Source organism: Chanodichthys erythropterus, chromosome 1, assembly GCF_024489055.1.
Source record: "Chanodichthys erythropterus isolate Z2021 chromosome 1, ASM2448905v1, whole genome shotgun sequence".
Classification (NCBI taxonomy): Eukaryota; Metazoa; Chordata; class Actinopteri; order Cypriniformes; family Xenocyprididae; genus Chanodichthys; species Chanodichthys erythropterus.
In genome coordinates, this window is record NC_090221.1 from 7,717,558 (window position 1) to 7,738,044 (window position 20,487).

At 37.2% G+C, this 20,487-nt stretch overlaps 1 protein-coding gene across 6 annotated transcripts in view; it reads left to right on the forward strand.

Moving 5' to 3' along the window:
• Positions 1-20,487, forward strand: part of mtus1a (microtubule associated tumor suppressor 1a) — a 43,435-nt gene that overhangs the window by 3,474 nt on the left and 19,474 nt on the right. For 3 of the 6 annotated variants that reach the window (XM_067386067.1, XM_067386058.1, XM_067386075.1), the window contains exons 2-8: positions 2,673-4,338; positions 6,374-6,602; positions 7,281-7,445; positions 7,560-7,616; positions 8,611-8,715; positions 9,035-9,136; positions 19,276-19,496. In XM_067386067.1, coding sequence (XP_067242168.1) covers positions 2,782-4,338; positions 6,374-6,602; positions 7,281-7,445; positions 7,560-7,616; positions 8,611-8,715; positions 9,035-9,136; positions 19,276-19,496 — 2,436 coding nt within the window. In that variant the 5' untranslated portion in view covers positions 2,673-2,781. Of the gene's footprint in view, positions 1-2,672; positions 4,339-6,373; positions 6,603-7,280; positions 7,446-7,559; positions 7,617-7,686; positions 8,224-8,610; positions 8,716-9,034; positions 9,137-19,275; positions 19,497-20,487 lie in introns of those variants that run through there. The other 3 variants (XM_067386084.1, XM_067386092.1, XM_067386100.1) reach the window with 3 other exon arrangements.

Consider the following 20,487-nt stretch of genomic DNA (forward strand, 5'->3'; position numbering starts at 1 on the left):
GTGAACTATTAACAGAGGGGCTCTTGTTCCTTTAATGCCCAGCCCTTGCATGAGCAGTCAGACTGTAAATGACTAAGCACACTGTTAGTTCCCAAGGTAACCTTTCACTCAGTCAGCGAGCCGAAGAAGGAATTCCTGCGCTGCCTTTTTAATCGGAATATTTGGGAGAGAAATAGAATTATAGTGAATGTATTTATCATTACGCTTTTATGTGAGGAAATAATGGGAAATGGATGGTTTTGGTATCTTTGTTCAATTGATAAATTTGAAAATGTAGTGATTTTTTTCATGTTCAGACAGCCAAATAGGGATTTGCTTAAAGGGTTAGTTCACCCAAAATGAAATTTGTGTCGTTAATTACTCACCCTCATGTCGTTCCACACCCGTAAGATCTTTGTTCATCTTCAGAACACAAATTGAGATATTTTTGACGAAATCCAAGGTTTTTTTTTTTTATCCCCCATAGAAAGCAATGTAATTACCATCATTCAAGATCCAGAAAGGTATTAAAGACATTGTTAAATAGCCCATGTGACTGTAGTGGTTCAACCTTAATGTTATGAAATGATGAGAATACTTTTTGTGCGCAAAAACAAAACAAAAATAACGACTTCAACAATTTCTTCTCTACCCTGTCAGACTCGTACGCAGTTGACGCAGTGAACGCAGTTCAACGTTTCCTTGTTTACCCCAGAATGCCGGCTCCAGCGTCAGCCTCACACTCGTACATCGTGCTGCTCACGTGAATAGCGTCTGCCAATACTGATACGACGTTCTGAGAATAGGAGAATGTAGGAGTATGTAGGAGAATGACAGGGGAGAGATTAATTTGTTGAATAAAGTTGCTATTTTTGCGCTCAAAATGTATTCTCCTTGCTTCATAACATTTAAGGTTGAACAACGTTGACTATTTTAACACTTTACTACTTTTCTGGACCTTGAATGTGGTCATTTCGTTGCTTTCTATTGAGGATTAAAAAAAAACACTTGGATTTCATCAAAAATATCTTAATTTGTGTTCTGAAGATGAACGAAGGTCTTACAGGTTTGAGGACATGAGGATGAGTAATTAATTACAGTTTTTGGGTGAACTAACCCTTTAAACCTGTGAGAGTGTAATATTACTGCATGATTATGACAAAAATAAAGACAACATTGCTTGTTGAAAGATTTTATAATCCAAAGTTGGCGCTATTAGTATTTTTTTAACGGTAACAGCAGATGAATGACTATTATTGATACAGCTGACATAATGACTGCAAATTCAAAGTGGTAATTACATTGTTGTGTGATCATTCACCTCGGAAGCAGATTCTGATTGTCATTTGTGATACTGCTTTTTGTTTGTGTACAGTTTCATCCATAACATCAGGGTTATATTGATGGTTAAAGTGGCATGTTCACATGCTGTGATTGTATGCGGGTTTTGTTATTTCAAACGAAGCATGACAGAGAGCTTGTCTCTGCATCTGCATGAACTGGCCTCTCTCCTCATTGTACTAGACAGAAGTGCATTAGAGCATGCAAGGCCTTTCCCTCAGCAGAGGCAAAGTATGCCATGCCTCTTCCACCCCCGTGGAGTAGTGTAGTGATGTTAATGTGGGGAGACAGAACCCAAAAAATAACAGATACCTAGTAGTCTGGCCTTCAGAAACATGTTAGGTCATTCTGTATTTTTCATTGGTTTTCATTAAATCTTGAAGAAACTATTGGTCATCAGATTTCATAAAAATCAGTGGAACATTTTGGAAGTATTAGTGTTTGTGTTAAGTCACAGCAAGCCTTCTGTGTTTGAAAAAGGCATGTCTGCAAGGGTGAGCCATCCTGTCACAGAGCTAGATCTGTCCCTATAATAAACACAGCAAGGTGTTTTCACTAGCACTCAGGACTGCTTATCTAAATACATGTGCTCCCACTGACACCACACTAGTCTCCATCTAACCAGTCATTTGTCTGAAACTCGGCACGTTACATTCAAGCCACTAGACTTCTCTGTCTTAATTGTCATTTAAAATATAATATATTAAGTTATAATATTTCACTACTGTTTTCAATGCATTTCTTATCAAATAAATGCAGTCTTGGTGAGCATAAGAGAATTCTTTCATAAACATTAAAAAAATCTTTATGCCCCAAACTTGAATGGTAGCCCACCTAATTCTATTTAAAAAAAGAAAAAGGTAAACCAAGAAAAGAAACACTGGAGCAGAATTCCTCAAAACAACAGTAGTGTACATCAAAATGCTTTATAAAACCCTACCAAATTTGTTTTTCAGTTCCACATTGAGAACTAGAATTTGATAACCTATGAGTAAGCTCTTGCATTTTTAATGGTGTTTCTCTAGAAGGCATAAAGAATTAAACAGGGGATCCATTTTCTCATTACTCTAAAAGTAATTGGTCAGTAGATTATGTAACGTCTGCACAAAGTGCACTGCATTACTTATTGCGACCCACAACACAACAGGTTTCCCAAATTGTAATTGGCCAGGCTGTGTGTTTGCTCAGTGAAGTGTTATATCTACAATAGCTAATACCCTCTTTTTAGCCACAGAGCACAGAGTCACCTCTGTCTTGTATAACTTCTCAGATCAATCTAGACAATAGATGGATTGCTTAGAATTTCTGTACATTTGTTTACAACTTTTTACCCTTTTTTTTTTTTCTTTCAGGAACATTCACACAATGTGCTTCAATAAATAACCCTGTGCTGAAGTTCAGAAGACAATACAGTTGTTATAAAACAATACGTTTTTCAGACAGTTCGAATGTAAAATTGTCATGGAGACCACGCGTAGATCCATGAATCTTACTTTCCCCATTGAGGACAAAAATGGAAATAACATCACCTGCCCCAGTGAGCATTCCCCCGATTCACTGAGGAGCGCTAGCAGTTTGAGTTGTGGCGGTACGGACAGTCCTCCTGATGTTGAAATGGAGGAATGTATCACCTGCCCTGCAAAAGTTGAGACTTTTTCCTCAAAGGTAGTGAAATCAAGTGGCACAATTGCTGTGGACGTTTCCAAATCAAAAATTGATAACTGGAATGAGAATGTGACTTTCTTAATAGTGGAGGCAAAAAATACTGAATGCAATGACAGGAGCTCAGAAGCCTCCCCTGACAGTGGAGAGCGAGAGCTGTCTGAAGTGGACTCCTGCGAGCCATCACGGCGTGGATCAAGTGATAACTGCTGCTCTGTGAGCTCTGGTGAGATGGTGATGAGAAGTAACAGCTTTGTCTTGCACGAGACCGACCAGCCCCTTAGCATCTCACTGATTGGGGAGTCCAGAACCTCCTTGGATATATCTTCAGACCTCGGCGTGGTATCGGGCATGTTACCGGATGTGTGCGAGGGCCTAGCCGAGGTGCCACAAGGAGAGCCCAAGAATCAGGGCTTGGAGTCTACCTACATCCAACCAAACAATCAGACCTTTCTCATAGATGAAAAGTCATTGAGCATTGAGAAACTTGAATGTGTCACACCTGTGCATTATCATAAATCTAATAGAGATGTGCAAAGGTTGGCATGCAACACCGGTGGATCCAATCACTCAATCACTCCAGGGGAGGGGAAAACTGTGCTTCTTACCGCTTCTGAGGATCTAGACATCAGTGGCGATGCTCAAACCTCAACTCCAGTGCAGTCTGTGAGTAACAAGACATTTTGCCTCCCCTCTTTATCTGAGTCCCCTCTGAATAAAGATGAAGGAGATTCATTGAGTCCAATGGCTCAAGTTATAAGTCGGCAGCAAGACACTGCCTCTCAAAAGCCCAAAACATCCTTGATGTCAGTGAGTAAAAGCAGCAAGATAGAAATAAAACGGTTTCCTAAGCCTAATTTCAGTAATATAAAGTCTAAAATTATGTCACGTGCCACCAATCCCTTCAAGACACCAAAGGCTTCATCAAGCTCCATCCCTCAAACTAATGAAGGCCAGACTATGGACCAACCAAAGTCATCTCCTACCAAATCCACTTCTAATGCAGTAACCAGCACTTCTGCCACACCAGCTCAAAGTGTAAAGAGCTCTAGTGCAGCTAAAAGAACTCGATCCTCCACTTGCCAAGATAGTGGTCCGGCCTCAAAATCTCGACCTCGCCGATGGTCTGAAAGTGCTACCTCTTTCAAAACTAGTAAAGATGGGTCACAAGAGAAGAATCCACAAGTCAACAGGGTCTTGAACAACCTCACCACACCACAAAAAAACACTAAAGGAGGTTCTCAGAATCAGGGTGGAAAGACTAAACCTGCAGACACGCATGAGTCCACTAGAGAAGACGTGCAGGGGAATGAGTCTCTGAAGGTTCGAGGGAAGAATCAGAGAGTCAGTTTGTTGGTGAGTATGTTATGGATTTAGAGAATACATTACTTTTTATATCACAGTGGTATTGAATTGTTTGTGTTATCAAAGATCAAATCAATGTAAGTGAGCATTAGGGGCAGAAATCTATGGAAGCTTGTTTCCGCCACTAAATAAAAAAATAAAAAAGGTAATTGCAACTTTATCTCACAATTCTGACTTTTTTCTTGCAGTTGCGAGTTTGCATCTCACAATTCTGACTTTATTTCTTAGAATTGCAAGATTTAGTTTTGTGATATAATGCAATTGTGTGATATAAAGTCAGAATTGCGTGATATAAAGTCACAATTCTGGCTTTTTTTTTCTCGCAGTTGTGAGTTATCACCACACAATTGACAAAATACTTTTTTTCTCAGAATTGCAAAATATAAACTCACAGTTGTGTATAATAAAGTCAGAATTTTGAGATTAACTAAAAACGTCAATCTTTTTCCCCTCACAATTGCACATTATAACACGCAATTGCAAGTTTATATCATGCAATTCTGATTTTATATCTCACAATTCTGAGGGGAAAAAAAGTCAGAATTCTGAGATAACTCACAATTACCTTTTTTACTTTTTATTTAAAGCTTCTATAGAAATCTGACATGAGGGTGAGTAAATTACCAAATTTTTATTTTCCCTATTTATTATTCCTTTAAATATTCAGTATCGGCCAACTTATCTCGACTGATACAGATAAATTAAATCTCAAATATTGGCCAGTATTTGAAATGTAATCCTTAGACACAAATCATTAAAGTTGCTGTAGAACGTCTTTTTAAAAGATGTAATATAAGTCTAAGGTGTCCCCTGAATGTGTCCATGAAGTTTCAGCTCAAAATACCTCATAGATTATTTTTTATACATTTTTTTTAACTGCCTATTTACTCATTAAATATGAGCCGATTTAGGCTGCGGCCCCTTTAAATCCTCACACTCTCCGCGCACAGAGCTCACGCTTGCCTTAAACAGTGCATAAACATAGTTCACACTAATATAACCCTCAAAATGGATCTTTACAAAGTGTTCGTCATGCAACATGTCTAATCGCGTAAGTATATTTATTTGGATGTCTACATTTCATTCTGAATGAGTTTGATAGTGCTCCGTGGCTAAAGCTAACATTACACACTGTTGGAGAGATTTATAAAGAATGAAGTTGTGTTTGTGCAATAACGACAGTCTTGTCTCCGTGAGTACAGTAAGAAACGATGGTAACTTTAACCACATTTAACAGTACATTAGCAACATGCTAACGAAACATTTAGAAAGACAGTTTACAAATATCACTAAAAATATCATGCTATCATGGATCATGTCAGTTATTATTGTCAGTTATTATCGCTCCATCTGCCATTTTTAGCTTTTGTCCTTGCTTGCTTACCTAGTCTGATGATTCAGCTGTGCACATTTAGACGTCCTGCCCTTGTCTAATGCTTGAACATGGGCTGGCATATGCAAATATTGGGGGCGTACATATTAATGATCCCGACTGTTACGTAACAGTCAGCATTATGTTGAGATTCGCCTGTTCGTCGGAGGTCTTTTAAACAAATGAGATTTATATAAGAAGGAGGAAACAACATTGGTGTTTGAGACTCACTGTATGTCTTTTCCATGTACTGAACTCTTGTTATTTAACCATGCCAAGATAAATTCAATTTTTAATTCTAGGGCACCTTTAAAAGCTCACGATCTCAAACAAAAATCTAAAGTATCTACGCAGTGTAATTGCTGTTTTAATTACTGCTGCAAGAGGGCAGCAAGCCAAGTCTCTGCAAAATGTGTTCCATGTGCACATCACATCATGTTTACGGAGCTGGAGAAGGTAATGAAAAAAAACTTGGCAGTGACTTCAGAATTCCCATGGGGACTGCATTACAATAGCTGCTCTCGTCTCTGGTCTGTGCGAGTTTCAATCCCGTTCTTCAGCTCTGTTATGGCCAACGCTGCCGTGAGCATGGGGAGCACAGGCTTGGGGCGGAATGTGTGGGAGCGAGTTGCTGAAAGGGAACTTCTCTTGCAGGCAGTGTCTGCCAGGCCAGCAGCGGCAGCAGCATGTGAGTTGAGCAGAGGCAGGCTTGGCCCCCAGCCATCCCCAGCCCGCACAGGAGGTGCATCTGCTGCTCACGTTCCAGCTGCAAACCTTCGGCCACCACTTTCAGCCTCTAAGCTCAAGCCTGGCACATCAGGAAAAGATGGCAGCAGTGCCACTGACATCCCTACACCCAGAAGCAAACTGAGTACGTCTGATGGTAAGGGCATTGTACACTCTTTGGTCAACTTATTTATTTAATCAAAAATACAATAAAAACAGTAATATTGTGAAAAAAATAATTACTTTTTTTATTTTAATATGTAATTTATTCCTCTTATGGCAAAGTTGAATTCTCAGCATCATCGCTCCAGACTTTTGTCACATGATCCTTCAGAAATCATTCTGATATGCTGCTCAAGAAACATTTCTTATTTCTCATTTTGATACATTTTATCAAGATTCTTGGAGTTAAAAAAAACTGCATTTATTTGAAATGGAAACCTTTTGTAACATTATAAATGTCTTTACTTTTGATTAATGTAATGCATGTTTGCTGAATAAAAGTATAGTTATTTCTTTTAAAAATAGAATAGCCTGCAGAAGTTAAGACATTGTTTTCTAGAACCCATTTTGTTTTTTGGTACATTAGTATAAATTTTATATATATATATATTATAGATTGTGTCTATAGTGGGGGGAAACACTCAAATGCCTGTAACCATGGACTTGTAACACAATATTCATTGTGTTTTTGGAGGCTTGAGTTAAAATGATCTTTCCAGTGTTTTTATAATAGTAATCTGTTTGCAGTTCAAACATTTGCAGTACAAGCATCTGTATGCTTATTATTTGTGAAACATTGCCTTAATATCAATGGATTTGTTTGTCACTGCAGTTAAGCTCAAAAACCATTTAACTGAAGGCACAAGTGCAGTTTCAGTATCTCAGTCCAGACCTGCCTTGTTCGCAACTCCAACATCAGCCTCCAAACTGCCCGTGAAGCCCAAAATACAGCCCAAGAGTTTCAGCACTCCTCAGACAAGTGGACATTCAAAGCAAGGTGAGCTTTCTGTTCATCTCCCTACTTTCCATTACATTTCATTATGTAGAATGTAAACCCAAATTGTCAGCCACTTTTAATCCATAATTATTTTTCGAAACCTTCCTCCACAAGCTTGTTTCAGACAAGATCAACCTCATACTATCCAGTCTGACCCACATTCCCTTCTAGGTCAGTGGTGCCTTAAATCCAAAGCCTGAAAATGAAATCCCCTCTAAATGATTCAATCTACTCTGACTAGATTTTTGAAACGTCTTGATTTTTGGAATGTGATTTCAACTTGATTATATAAAGTTGTTTAAGCATTAAGTAGATTCATTGACGTGAAATCAGTTTGATCGGGAGAATCAAACATGAAAATATAGTCTAGACAGTGATTCTCTTACCTTTTGCTCTCATTGGTTGATGGACATGAAGTTTGTATGGATCGTGCCACTCAGTTCCAGATGTCTGTGGGGCAGGGTTTGTTCTGCCTCAGTTCACTTGGAAGGATATGAGAAAGCAATGCACATGAAAATAATGAGGATCTACTAATGCAACGGATATTTTCTCTTCATTATGTTTAACTCTAAATGGAAGGTCATGGCTGCACACGGAGGCACCTTGACTGAAATCCCAGAGCAAGTTTTTACTAATTCAACCTTGAATCAGCAGCCAAGCTCTTGTGCTCAGTCTTATCTGACTCTCTTGATATTCTTCCTTATTGGATCCTATCGCTTTTGTATTATTCCTTTGTTGTCCGCCTTTCATGGAAAACCTAAGACACAGTTATGGAGAAGTAAGTAGAGAATTATTATTTTTTTTGCTTTGTAATGTTCAGATGTGGATTTCAAAATTTGTTCCTAATATATTTAAGTTTGTGAAAATGACAATAACAAGGATACCTTGTTGTTTTATCAGATAGCAGTGTTGCTATATGCTAATGTGGTAACAAGTCTTTCAGTATTATATCTGCTGTTGGCATAGTAAAGTTTCAAAAGTCATATCGACCCACAATAGTGTCGGCCTATTGGAGAAGGTGCAATATCAGTGAGAGATCATCTGTTTATAGCAACATGATTGACATCAAAAAGAGATATGATGATGAAAGCTGCTTATCTTTTGCAGCTTATTATTATTTATTTATTTATTTTATTTATTTATTTATTTATTTATTTTTTATCAGACCATGCAGAACCCTCTGTGGGAACTTTAAGTAAACCTCCATCTAACAGGACCACGTTGTTAAGAAGCAAGCTGCAATGTCCACCTTCCTGGAGTATATCGTCAGGTATGAGTCATACATTCAGTAATATTCTGTGCATTAACTGCAACTCAGATGAAGGGCTAATACACGAACATGCTAGGGCACGTCTGATATCATTCTTCTGATTTTGGGAGAATTGACTAAGGAAAAAAAAAAAAAAGCTAAAATGCTTCCATTCAGATTTGTGACAAACTCGTGTCAGATTTTTTTTTTACCTGGGTCAACTATTTCATCTATTTGGATATGTTTAGACTAAAGAAAATGTATATGGTTATGTCTGTTTAAAGTCTGATTTACTCTAAACCTAAAGTGATTGTCTTATTTTCACTACTGTGGGATGCAGGATGCAAAAACACACCCTCATCAAGTTCAGTGAGGTCTTCAAGCAGTCCTCTGAAAACCCCTACCACAGCCCGACCCATGAGACCTGCCACTACTCCTACAGGTAAGACCCAATTTATAAGGAACCTAATTTATAAGCAATTCACTGAAAGATTAGGGGTATAAAATAGCTATATTTTATATATTTACCAGACTGCCCTCACGCTAGAGCTCAATTTCATCTGCAGTGTATGGGCAGGAAGAAAAGAACATATGGCATAATTAAGTCATTAATCATGAAGTAACAATTAAATTAAATAAAAAATAAAAATTAATTAACATTTATGTAGTGTTGGTTTCAGATAAATTCCTTCTCTAATTGAAATAATTTTCATTCATATACTGCATCTTCTCTGTGGATTAGGATGTCAGTTGGTTTGATCTGTGAAACACCCTCTCAGCAATGTGGGAATATTTTACCACTGCCAAATTCAAAACACAGCTGACTTTCTCTGTCTTGTCTCAGTCAGCCTTTCTCAGCCTGGTACACGTAATGAGTGCTTTCTGACCACCCTTAAGTACTGTAATTAAGAACGGCCATTGCATTCCTTTCAGAGATAAAGTCTTGTGTGTTTGCATGAAACTAAGTGATTTTAGAAATTATGTTTTTGGCAAGCCCAACTGACTCAAAGTCAGTGAGACTGGACCCTGCCATTACATTAATCTATATTTAGTTCCAAAGGATGTTTACAATAAATGGTGTTATCCTACACATAATCACTTTGAATTCATTCACCCAATAGAAACATACTATATTGAAAAGAGATTCAGGCAACACTTGTAATTTTACTTGTAATAAATGTTTAAACTGGATCTAACTTGTTATGCAGGCATGTAATGCAAGCCAGTATTTTGTTTTGTGTTCTCTTTGAATGAGGAAAAAAAAGTAATTTTGACACTGAATTAACTGAAATTATGCTGGTAATTTAGGGCCAGATTTACAAATGGCTTGCGGCAGCGCAGCCCCTCTTTTGGCATTAAAAAACTACTGTCAGGATTTACTAAAGACACACAGTGAAAAATTAGCTCTGAAAAGGTGAGGACACAGTTATTTTTGCCACTGACCTTATTGCACATGCATTTGTAAGAGTTTCCTATTCAGACACAACATTTATGGGAGGAGAGTATTTAAAGGTGCAATATGTAATATTTTTGCAGTAAAATATCCAATAACCACTAGGCCAGTGTTATATATTTTGTTCACTTGAGTACTTACAATATCCCAAATGTTTCCAACTATTTGTAAATCGTTAGAAAATTGCAATTTTAACCAAGGCTCTGTCATACCTGCGTTACCCTCGGTTTCCAGTTTTATTTTGTAGAAACCATGGAAACAGCAAAGACGCTTTAATATAATACACATTTTTAATAGACCAGGGAACAACTGTTTTGATATATTTATATAGACAGAAAACTAATTGTTGTTATATAGCTCAACACGTTTAGTCCAATTTTCTTGATTTTTTTTTTTTTTAAGAGAGTACCATGCTTTACCATGCCTCAGAGAAAAACACTATTTTTTCAAGTAGCTAACAGCATAAACAGATGCAGCTTTATTTTTAGTAACAGTAATACAGAATTTTCTCCATCATACAATACATTTTAAAATGAATTGCATGTCATTTATCAACACAAGCCATCCAGCATTTAATATATTCTAAAATCGATCTTCTAAAATCGCTCTATCTTACTGCAGTGCATCTCAAACAAGTATCTCACAGCAGCCGCCGAGCGAACGCACAGAGTAAAATCAATGTATCTAATATGATAAACAGAGCTGTGTTACCTCATACTCATGACCGGAAAAGCAGAAGCGGCGCCGGCGACTGTGTCATAATAAAAGTCCCGCTGCTCGTGAGGCGTGTGTTGCGCAATCGCTCCAGCGACCTCATTCAGCTCCCACAACACTCGGTCCTGCTCTGCTTCATACTACAGTAACGTTAATAATCGCATCCATGAACATGATTTCCGAGCCCTATCCCTATTCTTTTGCACCATTCATTGAGGTGAAGACCACATTTCCCAAGATTCCACGCTCAAACTTGTCGTTGTCATCAAGCTACGCCTTTGTTTTGGCCTCTAGCGGACATAATTCTTATATACTGCACCTTTAAATTAATCATGCAACATGATTTAAGGTTTTCCCTATTCAAATAACTGGTATTTGCACCATTATTTAACGCCCCAAAAAACAGACGCTAATATGCGCTGTTCCTGGTAGATTGTGTTGGTCATTATGGAAATGATCCAGCTGCGTCTGTGTTCTTTTCATTTTTCAGTCTTCAGTAGATCATGCGCAGAACTTTCCACTCCCATCGGCGCATTTTTGGAATTGTTCTCTCACGCTAATTTGCCCTGTTTAAAAAAAAAAAAAAAACAAAAGCCCTTAATTTGTAATGTTTATTAAATTAGAGAATGCAAAAATAGAACCATTTTCACTTGTTGTTCTCAGACTTTTGGACCCCTCTGTATGTTCTAGAATTTGTGAAATTACATATTCAAGTGAAAGCCTGATATTACTTGGAACAGATTTTATGACTCCAGCCTCTAGTATTCGGATCACAGCCTGAGCTGTGCAGACATGCATTGTCTGCTGCTGTCAGCCCTTCATAAACATAATTGCATTTCAAACATAATTTTATGTCTTCTGTGGGTTGCACACTGTTTTTTTTTTTATTTTTTTTTATTCTTGCTGGCATCAAAGGCTTGTGTTAGACAGTTTCTGTGGTTGCTTGGCACTGTTCTGTTTGTGACCGCAAAGAAATCTGTTCCCTTGCTTTGTTAGAGCTCTTATTATGGAGGTTTAAAATGGAATTTACACCTCAGGACAAATAACATCTTTCTTTCTATCTTTCTTTCTTTCTTTCTTTCTATCTTTCTTTCTTTCTTTCTATCTTTCTTTCTATCTTTCTTTCTTTCTTTCAAAAAAAAAAATTGGGAAGGTTTTTTTTTTTTTTTTTTTAAACTACTTTTCTTGATTAGGTGACCTGCTAAGTGCATTTCTTGTCAAACATCTTGCTGTAAGCTGTTACTTTCTCTCCCGCCATTTTTAACCCTCCCCCATGTGTGGATGGAGAACGCCAGGAGAGAGTGAGCCCACCCACTCCTGTTTTGCTGTTTACTCCTCCCAGTGCCCTCCCTTCCCTCGCTCCTTCCATCCTTTCACCCAGCATCCTGCACCTCCTTAGCACCCAGTGGAGAGCGAGAGATGCTAAGCGCCAGTGGACGAGAGCTCAAAACAGTGGATTAATGCCTTCTGTTCTGCCTCATTTGTCTCAGGGGCTCCTACCCCTCTTTAATCCAGGCTGCTAAAGTGTGACGGGGGGGGAGACAGATCTTTTCTTCCCCCTCCCTTCATCACATTCTTTCCATTTTGTTTGGCAGATATATTTTTTGCTTTAGCATTATGTGTGCGAATTGACTTTTTTTTTTTTTTTTTTTTTTTTTTGCTTATAAAGAGTTCTTCTGTTTTTTTTCGGCAAGATGTTTTTCTCTCCCAAATTCTCTCTGTCCAACATCCATGTGAGGCTGACAGCGAAGGGATTGCTCAGGAACCTCCAGCTGCTGTCAGGATGCAAGAGCACTGTGGTGTTTCAGGCAGGTCTGTTCCTCAGAAAATGTTGTTGTTATGGCTTTTCCTTCATTCTATACAGACGTTTCCGAGTGTAGCTCTCAAGGTGCTGTCTTCACTCATGTGGGGTTGATTCTATCTTTAGACTGTCTCTCTCTCTCTCTCTCTCTCTCTATGCCAAAGAATATTTGATATTTGTACTTGGCCAGTAGGCTGCCTCTTGCTAACTACAAATAGAGCCTGGAATTGTTTTTGGAAAAAAAACATGTATATTTGTGCCACAATTTGGGTTATGGTGATCACCTACCAAGTCAGTAGATTCAGTAAGTTCATTTTTACCTTATTTATCCTTTGAAGCGTGCTAGTTCACGGGTCTAGGAACCTAATTTTCCCATTTTAAATGCTCAAAGGTTATTGTGGGCTGTAGGTTGAATGTAAACTTGTAAACATTTTGACAAGCTACATTCCCACTGAAGAGATGCAGTACAGATGTTTGTGGCTCCTTTTTATAGTGACTGGCCAAATAAGGACTATAACAAATAAGGAAACAGCTATTTATTCCATGTCTGTAATATCACCGAGGACTATATTTAATCTCATTAAGTATTTGGTATAAGTTTCACCTGTTAAAATATCTCTCCAAAAATAAATGAATATTAACCTGATCGATGTTTAAGTTTATTTTGCATGTACTACCTTTGATAGGACACAGATGTTGTATATGAATCTTTACAGTGATTTTCATATTGCGTGTAATTACTGTACAGCATACTGAATGCATAACACACTTCATTATTACAATTTTACATGTATACAATCATATTATTCATGTTTCAATTTAGCAGTCTGAGACTACAGATTATTTTATTTTTTTGCCAAGCACTATTTTAAAGGTGCCATTGAATGTTTTTTTTACAAGATGTAATATAAGCCTAAGGTGTCCCCTGAACGTGTCTGTCAAGTTTCAGCTCAAAATACCCCATAGATTTTTTTTTTATAAATTTTTTTAACTGCCTATTTTGGATCATAATTAGAAATGCACCGATTCAGGGCTGCTGCCCCTTTAATTGCTTGTGCTCTCCGCCCACGGAGCTTGCGCTTGTCTTAAACGGTGCATAAACAAAGTTTACACAGCTAATATAACCCTCAAAATGGATCTTTACAAAGTGTTCGTCATGCATACTGCATGTATGCGTCGGATTATGTGAGTATTGTATACTGTTATATTGTTTACGTTTGATTCTGAATGAGTTTGATAGTGCTCCGTGGCTAACGGCTAATGCTACACTGTTGGAGAGATTTATAAAGAATGAAGTTGTGTTTATGAATTATACAGACTGAAAGTGTTTAATAATGAAAATAGCAACGGCTCTTGTCTCTGTGAATACAGTAAGAAACGATGGTAACTTTAACCACATTTAACAGTACATTAGCAACATGCTAACAAAACATTTAGAAAGACAATTTACAAATATCACTAAAAATATCATGATATCATGGATCATGTCAGTTATTATTGCTCCATCTGCCATTTTTAGCTATTGTTCTTGCTTGCTTACCTAGTCTGATGATTCAGCTGTGCACATCCAGACGTTCTGCCCTTGTGTAATGGCTCGATCATGAGCTGGCATATGCAAATATTGGGGGCGTACATATTAATGATCCCAACTGTTACGTTACAGTCGGTGTTATGTTGAGATTCGCCTGTTCTTCGGAGGTCTTTTAAACATGAGATTTATATAAGACTGAGGAAACGATGGAGTTTGAGACTCACTGTATGTCATTTCCATGTAATGAACTCTTGTTATTCAACTATGCCAAGATCAATTCAATTTTTAATTCTAGGGCACCTTTTAAAGGGGAACAATCTATTCTCAATTCCTAAAAACCTTTTATTGGCAATATTATCGATGGTATTGAAATAACGGACAAGGATTTCACACAAATATTATAGTTGTGTAAACTGACTTCACATCAAAAACTGTGATTGTTTACCTAAGTAGATCATAGATCTTTACCAAGTCTTTAAAGGAGTCCACATGACCTATATGGCTTACAGAGAGCTCATACCATGTGCAACAGTTTTTGTGACACGTGGAGTTTTGTTTAATTTCTAAAGAAGGCTATCAAGCAGCAAATGTTCAAGATGTGTTGTGTACTACTGTATGAAGATCTGCCCATGGTAAATAACTTCAGATTCAAGAAATGTTTGTCACATTTTTGCCATTGTTAGATTTAATAGTATGCAAATGCATTACAGTTTGAGTCTGCATCACTTTGTATGTGGGATTCAAGAGCGCTCTCTGGATAACTCAGAGATAGGACTAATTAACTCCACTGTAATTACAATTTGGATAATTAAGCTTGGCTTAAACGTTGTGGGGGGCTTCACTTAATCTTAAATGGGATTTATATTGAAAAATCTAATACCTGCTCAGTTGGGAGGTGAGTAACTGAGGCCTTCTCAACAAAAAAGGGCAACATTGTGAAAATATTTTCATAAGGTTTTCTGCACACTTTCCTTTTTTTCCATTGGCTGACCAAACAAGTAATCCCACCCTCAAGCTATTCATTGAGCCAGTGTTTCATTGTTGGTCTGGTCCTGATGCTTAAATAAACAGATCTATTCATAGTTTTCACATGACGTCACACACGTCTAGGAACACCCACCTGCAGGGCAAAAAAAGCCTTTCCTCTCTATTGCCTGCCAGATTTGTACAAAGAACTAATGAAGTAATATTAAAAGACCAAATTCAATATGCACCTTACTGATAATGCAAACTATGTCATGCAAAATGATGATAATGCAAAACCATTATAAAGAAAACACTTAACCATTTAACACAATGCTTGCATTTTTTGGGCTCATCTTGCCTGTATATATATTCATCATCAATAAGGTGTACACTGAATTTGGGCTTTTAAAATTACTGATTTAGTACATTTAAGGCACTAAGTGTGTTTCACATTAAGCGTTTTAGAATGTCTGGCTGTTTTTAGTGACTGAGCAGGTGCTGGATATGGGTCTTGGGAGCCTAAAACTTGCATTTTATTCACATATTTTAGTTTTTCTTCTTTTGAGATGGAAAGTTGACAGGCCTGTAATGCAGTTCTATGGTTTTTTTCCCATTTGGTCTCTGTGGCAGTCACATGACTGAAAACTATTAATTGTTTTGATAACGCAACTGTTAACTCTTTTCAAGGGAACCTACCGATTTACCTAATTATAGTTGACTGGAAAGGGAAAATATCTTAATATTTGAAAAATAACCTTTAACACTAGAACTACCAAGGCAGTCATTTTGACCGTTTTAAAGATTTGCAATGTAATAACTTTGTTGAAATAAAACCCATATAACTACAGTTCCATGACTTTTCTTAAATTAATGTAAATTTTATTTTAACATTGTTATTTTATTAAAATTACAAAACACAAAAGAGTTCTGAGTATTTCTACCTTGAATGGCCATAGCGGTCAATTTGACCGCACATATTACAGGCGTTGTATCTCCTCAGCGCTTTTTCCCGCCGTTAAAGATGTGCGTAGCCGTTGCCTAGCAACCTTTCTCTGGCAGTTTTGTGTGCTTTTGCTAAGCTAAAACTTAGCTTTACCGTCAAAATGGCAACAAGAAAGAAAATGACTGTCACTGAGGTTTTATCCTTGCTTGAGAACATTGATGATGGAGGAGCAGAGAGCGATGTCTCTTGGTCTCTTGACAGTTCGTCTGACACTGATTCTGAGAGTGATTCAGAGATAATTCCGGTTCGTAAAAAAAGATTTTCTAGATTTCATTAGAGGCTGCATAAAATTGTTTCCGATTCGTGTGGTCCAAACATTTCCGATAATGCTAAAGCATTGTAAACTCCAAAAGTCAAAATGTATTGAATAAAGACAGATGTAATCATTTCCAAAATTCACAATATGTTTTTATCTAACGAAATATTCTGCTTCATTTTATATTTGTTGACATTTTGACTTTCAAAAACAACATTTTAACTGCGGTGAAAAACATTGATCTCCAGCTTGCCGGATGCAAACTGCGGAAAGCAAATTGCGGCATGCACTTTTGTGGGAGGTCTAGTAGCTCTTACACAATAATATCACAAACATATTATATTATGTATGCTTAAATTACCCCACATTTTTCATAAAACATGACCATAGAAGCTTTGAAGTAAATATAACATGACAAAAATGACATTCACTGCTGTCTGGTATGAACAGTCAAAATGACCGCTATTGGCAGTTCTAGTAGTTATAGAATTCTGGTAGTGCTAGTGTTAAATAGGCTATTGGGGATGGTGGGGGGAGGATGTTGTCCTGGTAAACCCTACGTTATTGTTCTCCATGAGAAAACGGATTATACCAAGTGATGTTTTTTGAGAATGTAAAGATGCAGAAAGTTTTCTGTGATGGGTGGGGTTAGAGGATAGACTATACAGTTTGTATAATATAAAAAAAAACCATTATGTCTATGGAATGTACCCATAAAACATAAAAACCATGTGTGTGTGTGTGTTAACCATAGAGGCCTCTGGTGACCACTGATGGAATTACAATAAGAGAAGAGAAATTGAGAACTCTGTTCTCTACACCTCTGGCCTTTACAGTGACTTGGTATCTTTAAGCTACAGTTACATTCTCTCAGTGTGCATTGGCAAGCCTGAAATTGGTGCAACTTTTAAAGCACTAGTTGAGTGTTTCAAATTTATATAAGATTGCAGGGTGGATTGATTAATAAAATGTATTTTCTCCCAACTGCATAACACACATTATTCTGTTTAGATTTAACATTTAATGCTTGCACTTTCATATACCTGCAGTTTACTTTTAACACCAGCAGAGGGAGCCACACAAATGTTTACCTAGCAGTGACACCTTATGGTTTGAATTATACTGCATTTCTAATGTGTTGGCTAACATGATTTCTAATGTGCCACACCAAGCCGACGACCTAAATTTTTGCCTTTTTAAAAATGCTTTGCTTCTTTTTAAGAGAATGGCATGTGTACAAATTAGGACCACTAATGAAATAAAAAAAACGCATCTTTATTCGGACTTCTGTGTAGGTTATTGATTTAGCTTTGTTTAATATGTGCCACATAAAAGTTTCTGTGTGGATTACATTTCATTAGCTCATTAAATATCATTCCAGCAAAGACAGATCTGCACAAACAGAGGTCACTTTAAAGTGTGATCGTAATATCTCTACATCTTTAAGTCTGTACAAGCCAGTTTTTAATTGGGACTGTAATGTTTCAAGTTCCTTCAATCCATGTGATAAGCTCAACAGCTCTATTTATTTTATGGGTGGGTACAGTGAACTAACAGACGTGGAATAGTTTGCGACAGTGTAACAGGATGCTGGATAGGAAGAACATTCATATACTGTATGCATTCTGTATCTATAGTCAAAGGTCTGATTCAGCAGTACATTTTTGCATTCTAGACAATGTCTGTTGGAAGACTTTTATTGACATTTGGATCAAGTTCCTGAGGTGGATGGCTCCTTATTTCTCAGTTGTTTCTCAAAGGACCAATCTGCTCTGTTTCCTAATAGTATTAAACAATGCACATTTTGTGACTTGGAATGCTGTCTTAAAAAAGGACTATTGTGCATCCCAGCTTGCATTAATTTAGTAACTGGCTAGCTGCACAATTTAAAAATGTATGTTCATAAGGCTTGACTTTCATAGTGATTAAAAGTTGTAAAAAAAATTTTTAATGCAATGTGGATGAACTTGCATTGCAATGTGTTTAAATGGCCTTCAGTTCAAGTGTTTTGTTTTTTGTGTTATTGTGTTATTGCATTCTTACGGCATGATATAATATGCTTAAAATGAATCACTGCTAATAATTTTTCCCACTGAAAGTGTTTCAAACTTTCTTCTTCATTTTTGTCCCCTTGTAAAAACCAGTATTTAAACATTTCAGGCTGCAGGTTTGACATATTTGGTGTTTTCCTTATTTACATTCAGTTTTTTTTTTTTTTTTTTTTTACATAATTGAGATGAAGCTGTAAATCAATTGCCACTGGAGTGACATTAGAGGAGAAAGGCCTCATAAAGATTGTGTTCCTACCCCTCCTTTATGAAAGCTGGTATTTCAGAAATGCCCAGGCTGCTCACACTGAGCTGTTATGTAATAACTCTAGGACAAACTGGATTAACAACATAAAGACTTTAGGTGTTGGCATATGAAAAAATGTTCATATAAAAGCTGTATGTACCTCACAAGGGTTTTACGGCCTTAAATAGTGCCATTTATAAGTTGGCAGCTAACTTCAGGTACCCTTTCTCTAGTAGTGAGGCCACTTTGTTGGAGGGATTTGTGCCCTTATTATGTCCTGGTGTTATATTTATGGGATGATGTAAATTAAAACCACAGTGGCATAGCCCTGCTAAAATAAGAGGCCTCTGATGCCTGGATCCAGAGAGGGGAAGATATTATTTGGCGATGGGATGAGCTCTTATCTCACTCAGGGTTGCATTTGGTGGATAGCTGGTCCTATTTGCTGTGTGGATCATCTCTGGTGTTCTGTGACATAGTTGTGTCTATGAACTGGAGGAGCAGCTTGACGGAAAAATAATGCTGAATGTTGTCACAGCACTAAATTCATGTTCTCTTACAGTTGACAAGAACAAGTCCAGGACAAGTTCCCGCAACCAGCAGCCCCCGACAAATGGGCAACCGGATCTGGTACCTCCAGAGAATAAGTCCAGAAATGTGGAGTACTACAAGGCCTTGTGTGAGAAGAAGAACCAGACCATCCAGCAGCTGGAGAACACGCTCCAATCCAACAACCGCAGGTTCGAGGCTGTTGCTGTGGTCATAAAGCAACTATATGCTGAGGTGAGTATTAAGAGATTGTATCGCTTATGTTCATGACGAATCATTCTGCTATACAGCAGACATGAATAATACATGAAGATGGTGTCTTCAGTCAGTTGTGTTGATCAGTTGTCAAGTTAGGGTCAGATTTCTTGGGTTAGGGTTAGATGTCTAGATATCAAGTTGTGATCTGACTGCCCAACACTGATTGTATTGGTTTGTAGTGTTGTTGCGTGTGTTTGCAGTCAGACAGTGTTGTGCTCCTCCATAGTGCTCTGTTTGTTTTAACAGTTTACCTCTTTGACGGCGCTTTTTATTGAACTGACTCTGTGCCACATGTACAACATTTTTTAAATTCATTACATATGTAATGCTTTTTAAATAACATTACAAAGCTTTGCTTTTCTTTGCAGTCTATTCAAATACTTCAAATCCATTAACATATTTATTGACATCACTTAAGACTTACTGATATAAAATTATAATTCAGCTTTATTTGGAGTGTTTCTTTATTGCACACTGCACATTTCTTAATATGCCTAAAAGTGCTTTAATATCACTATTAATAAAGATTGTATGATCGTTTGTATAATATCAGTCTTTAAATGCAAGTTATTTAAAGTGTATCTAAAGTATACTTTCAGTAGTTCCACTTTAGCACAATCAGAAATACTTAAGTATATCTTTAGTTGGACCTCAGCACTACTTTAGCACAATTAAAGTGCATTAAGTACAAAATTAGTTGTTCCAATTTAGCTGACTTTAAGTATACTAGTTCAGTATACCAAAAGTACAATTACAGGGTATTTAAATGATTTCAAATCCATTTTAGTATATATAGTTTTTTCACTAGGGTTGCAATTCACTTTCCATCCATCTTTTAGACGTCTCTACTGATTCTGGACTGATTAGAGATTGCTAATTTTAGAATTGTCCTTGATAAAATGGCAATGTGAAGGCTGGTTGGCTGTACATGTTTAAAGTAAATAGTGAGAAAAGGACAACAGTCACA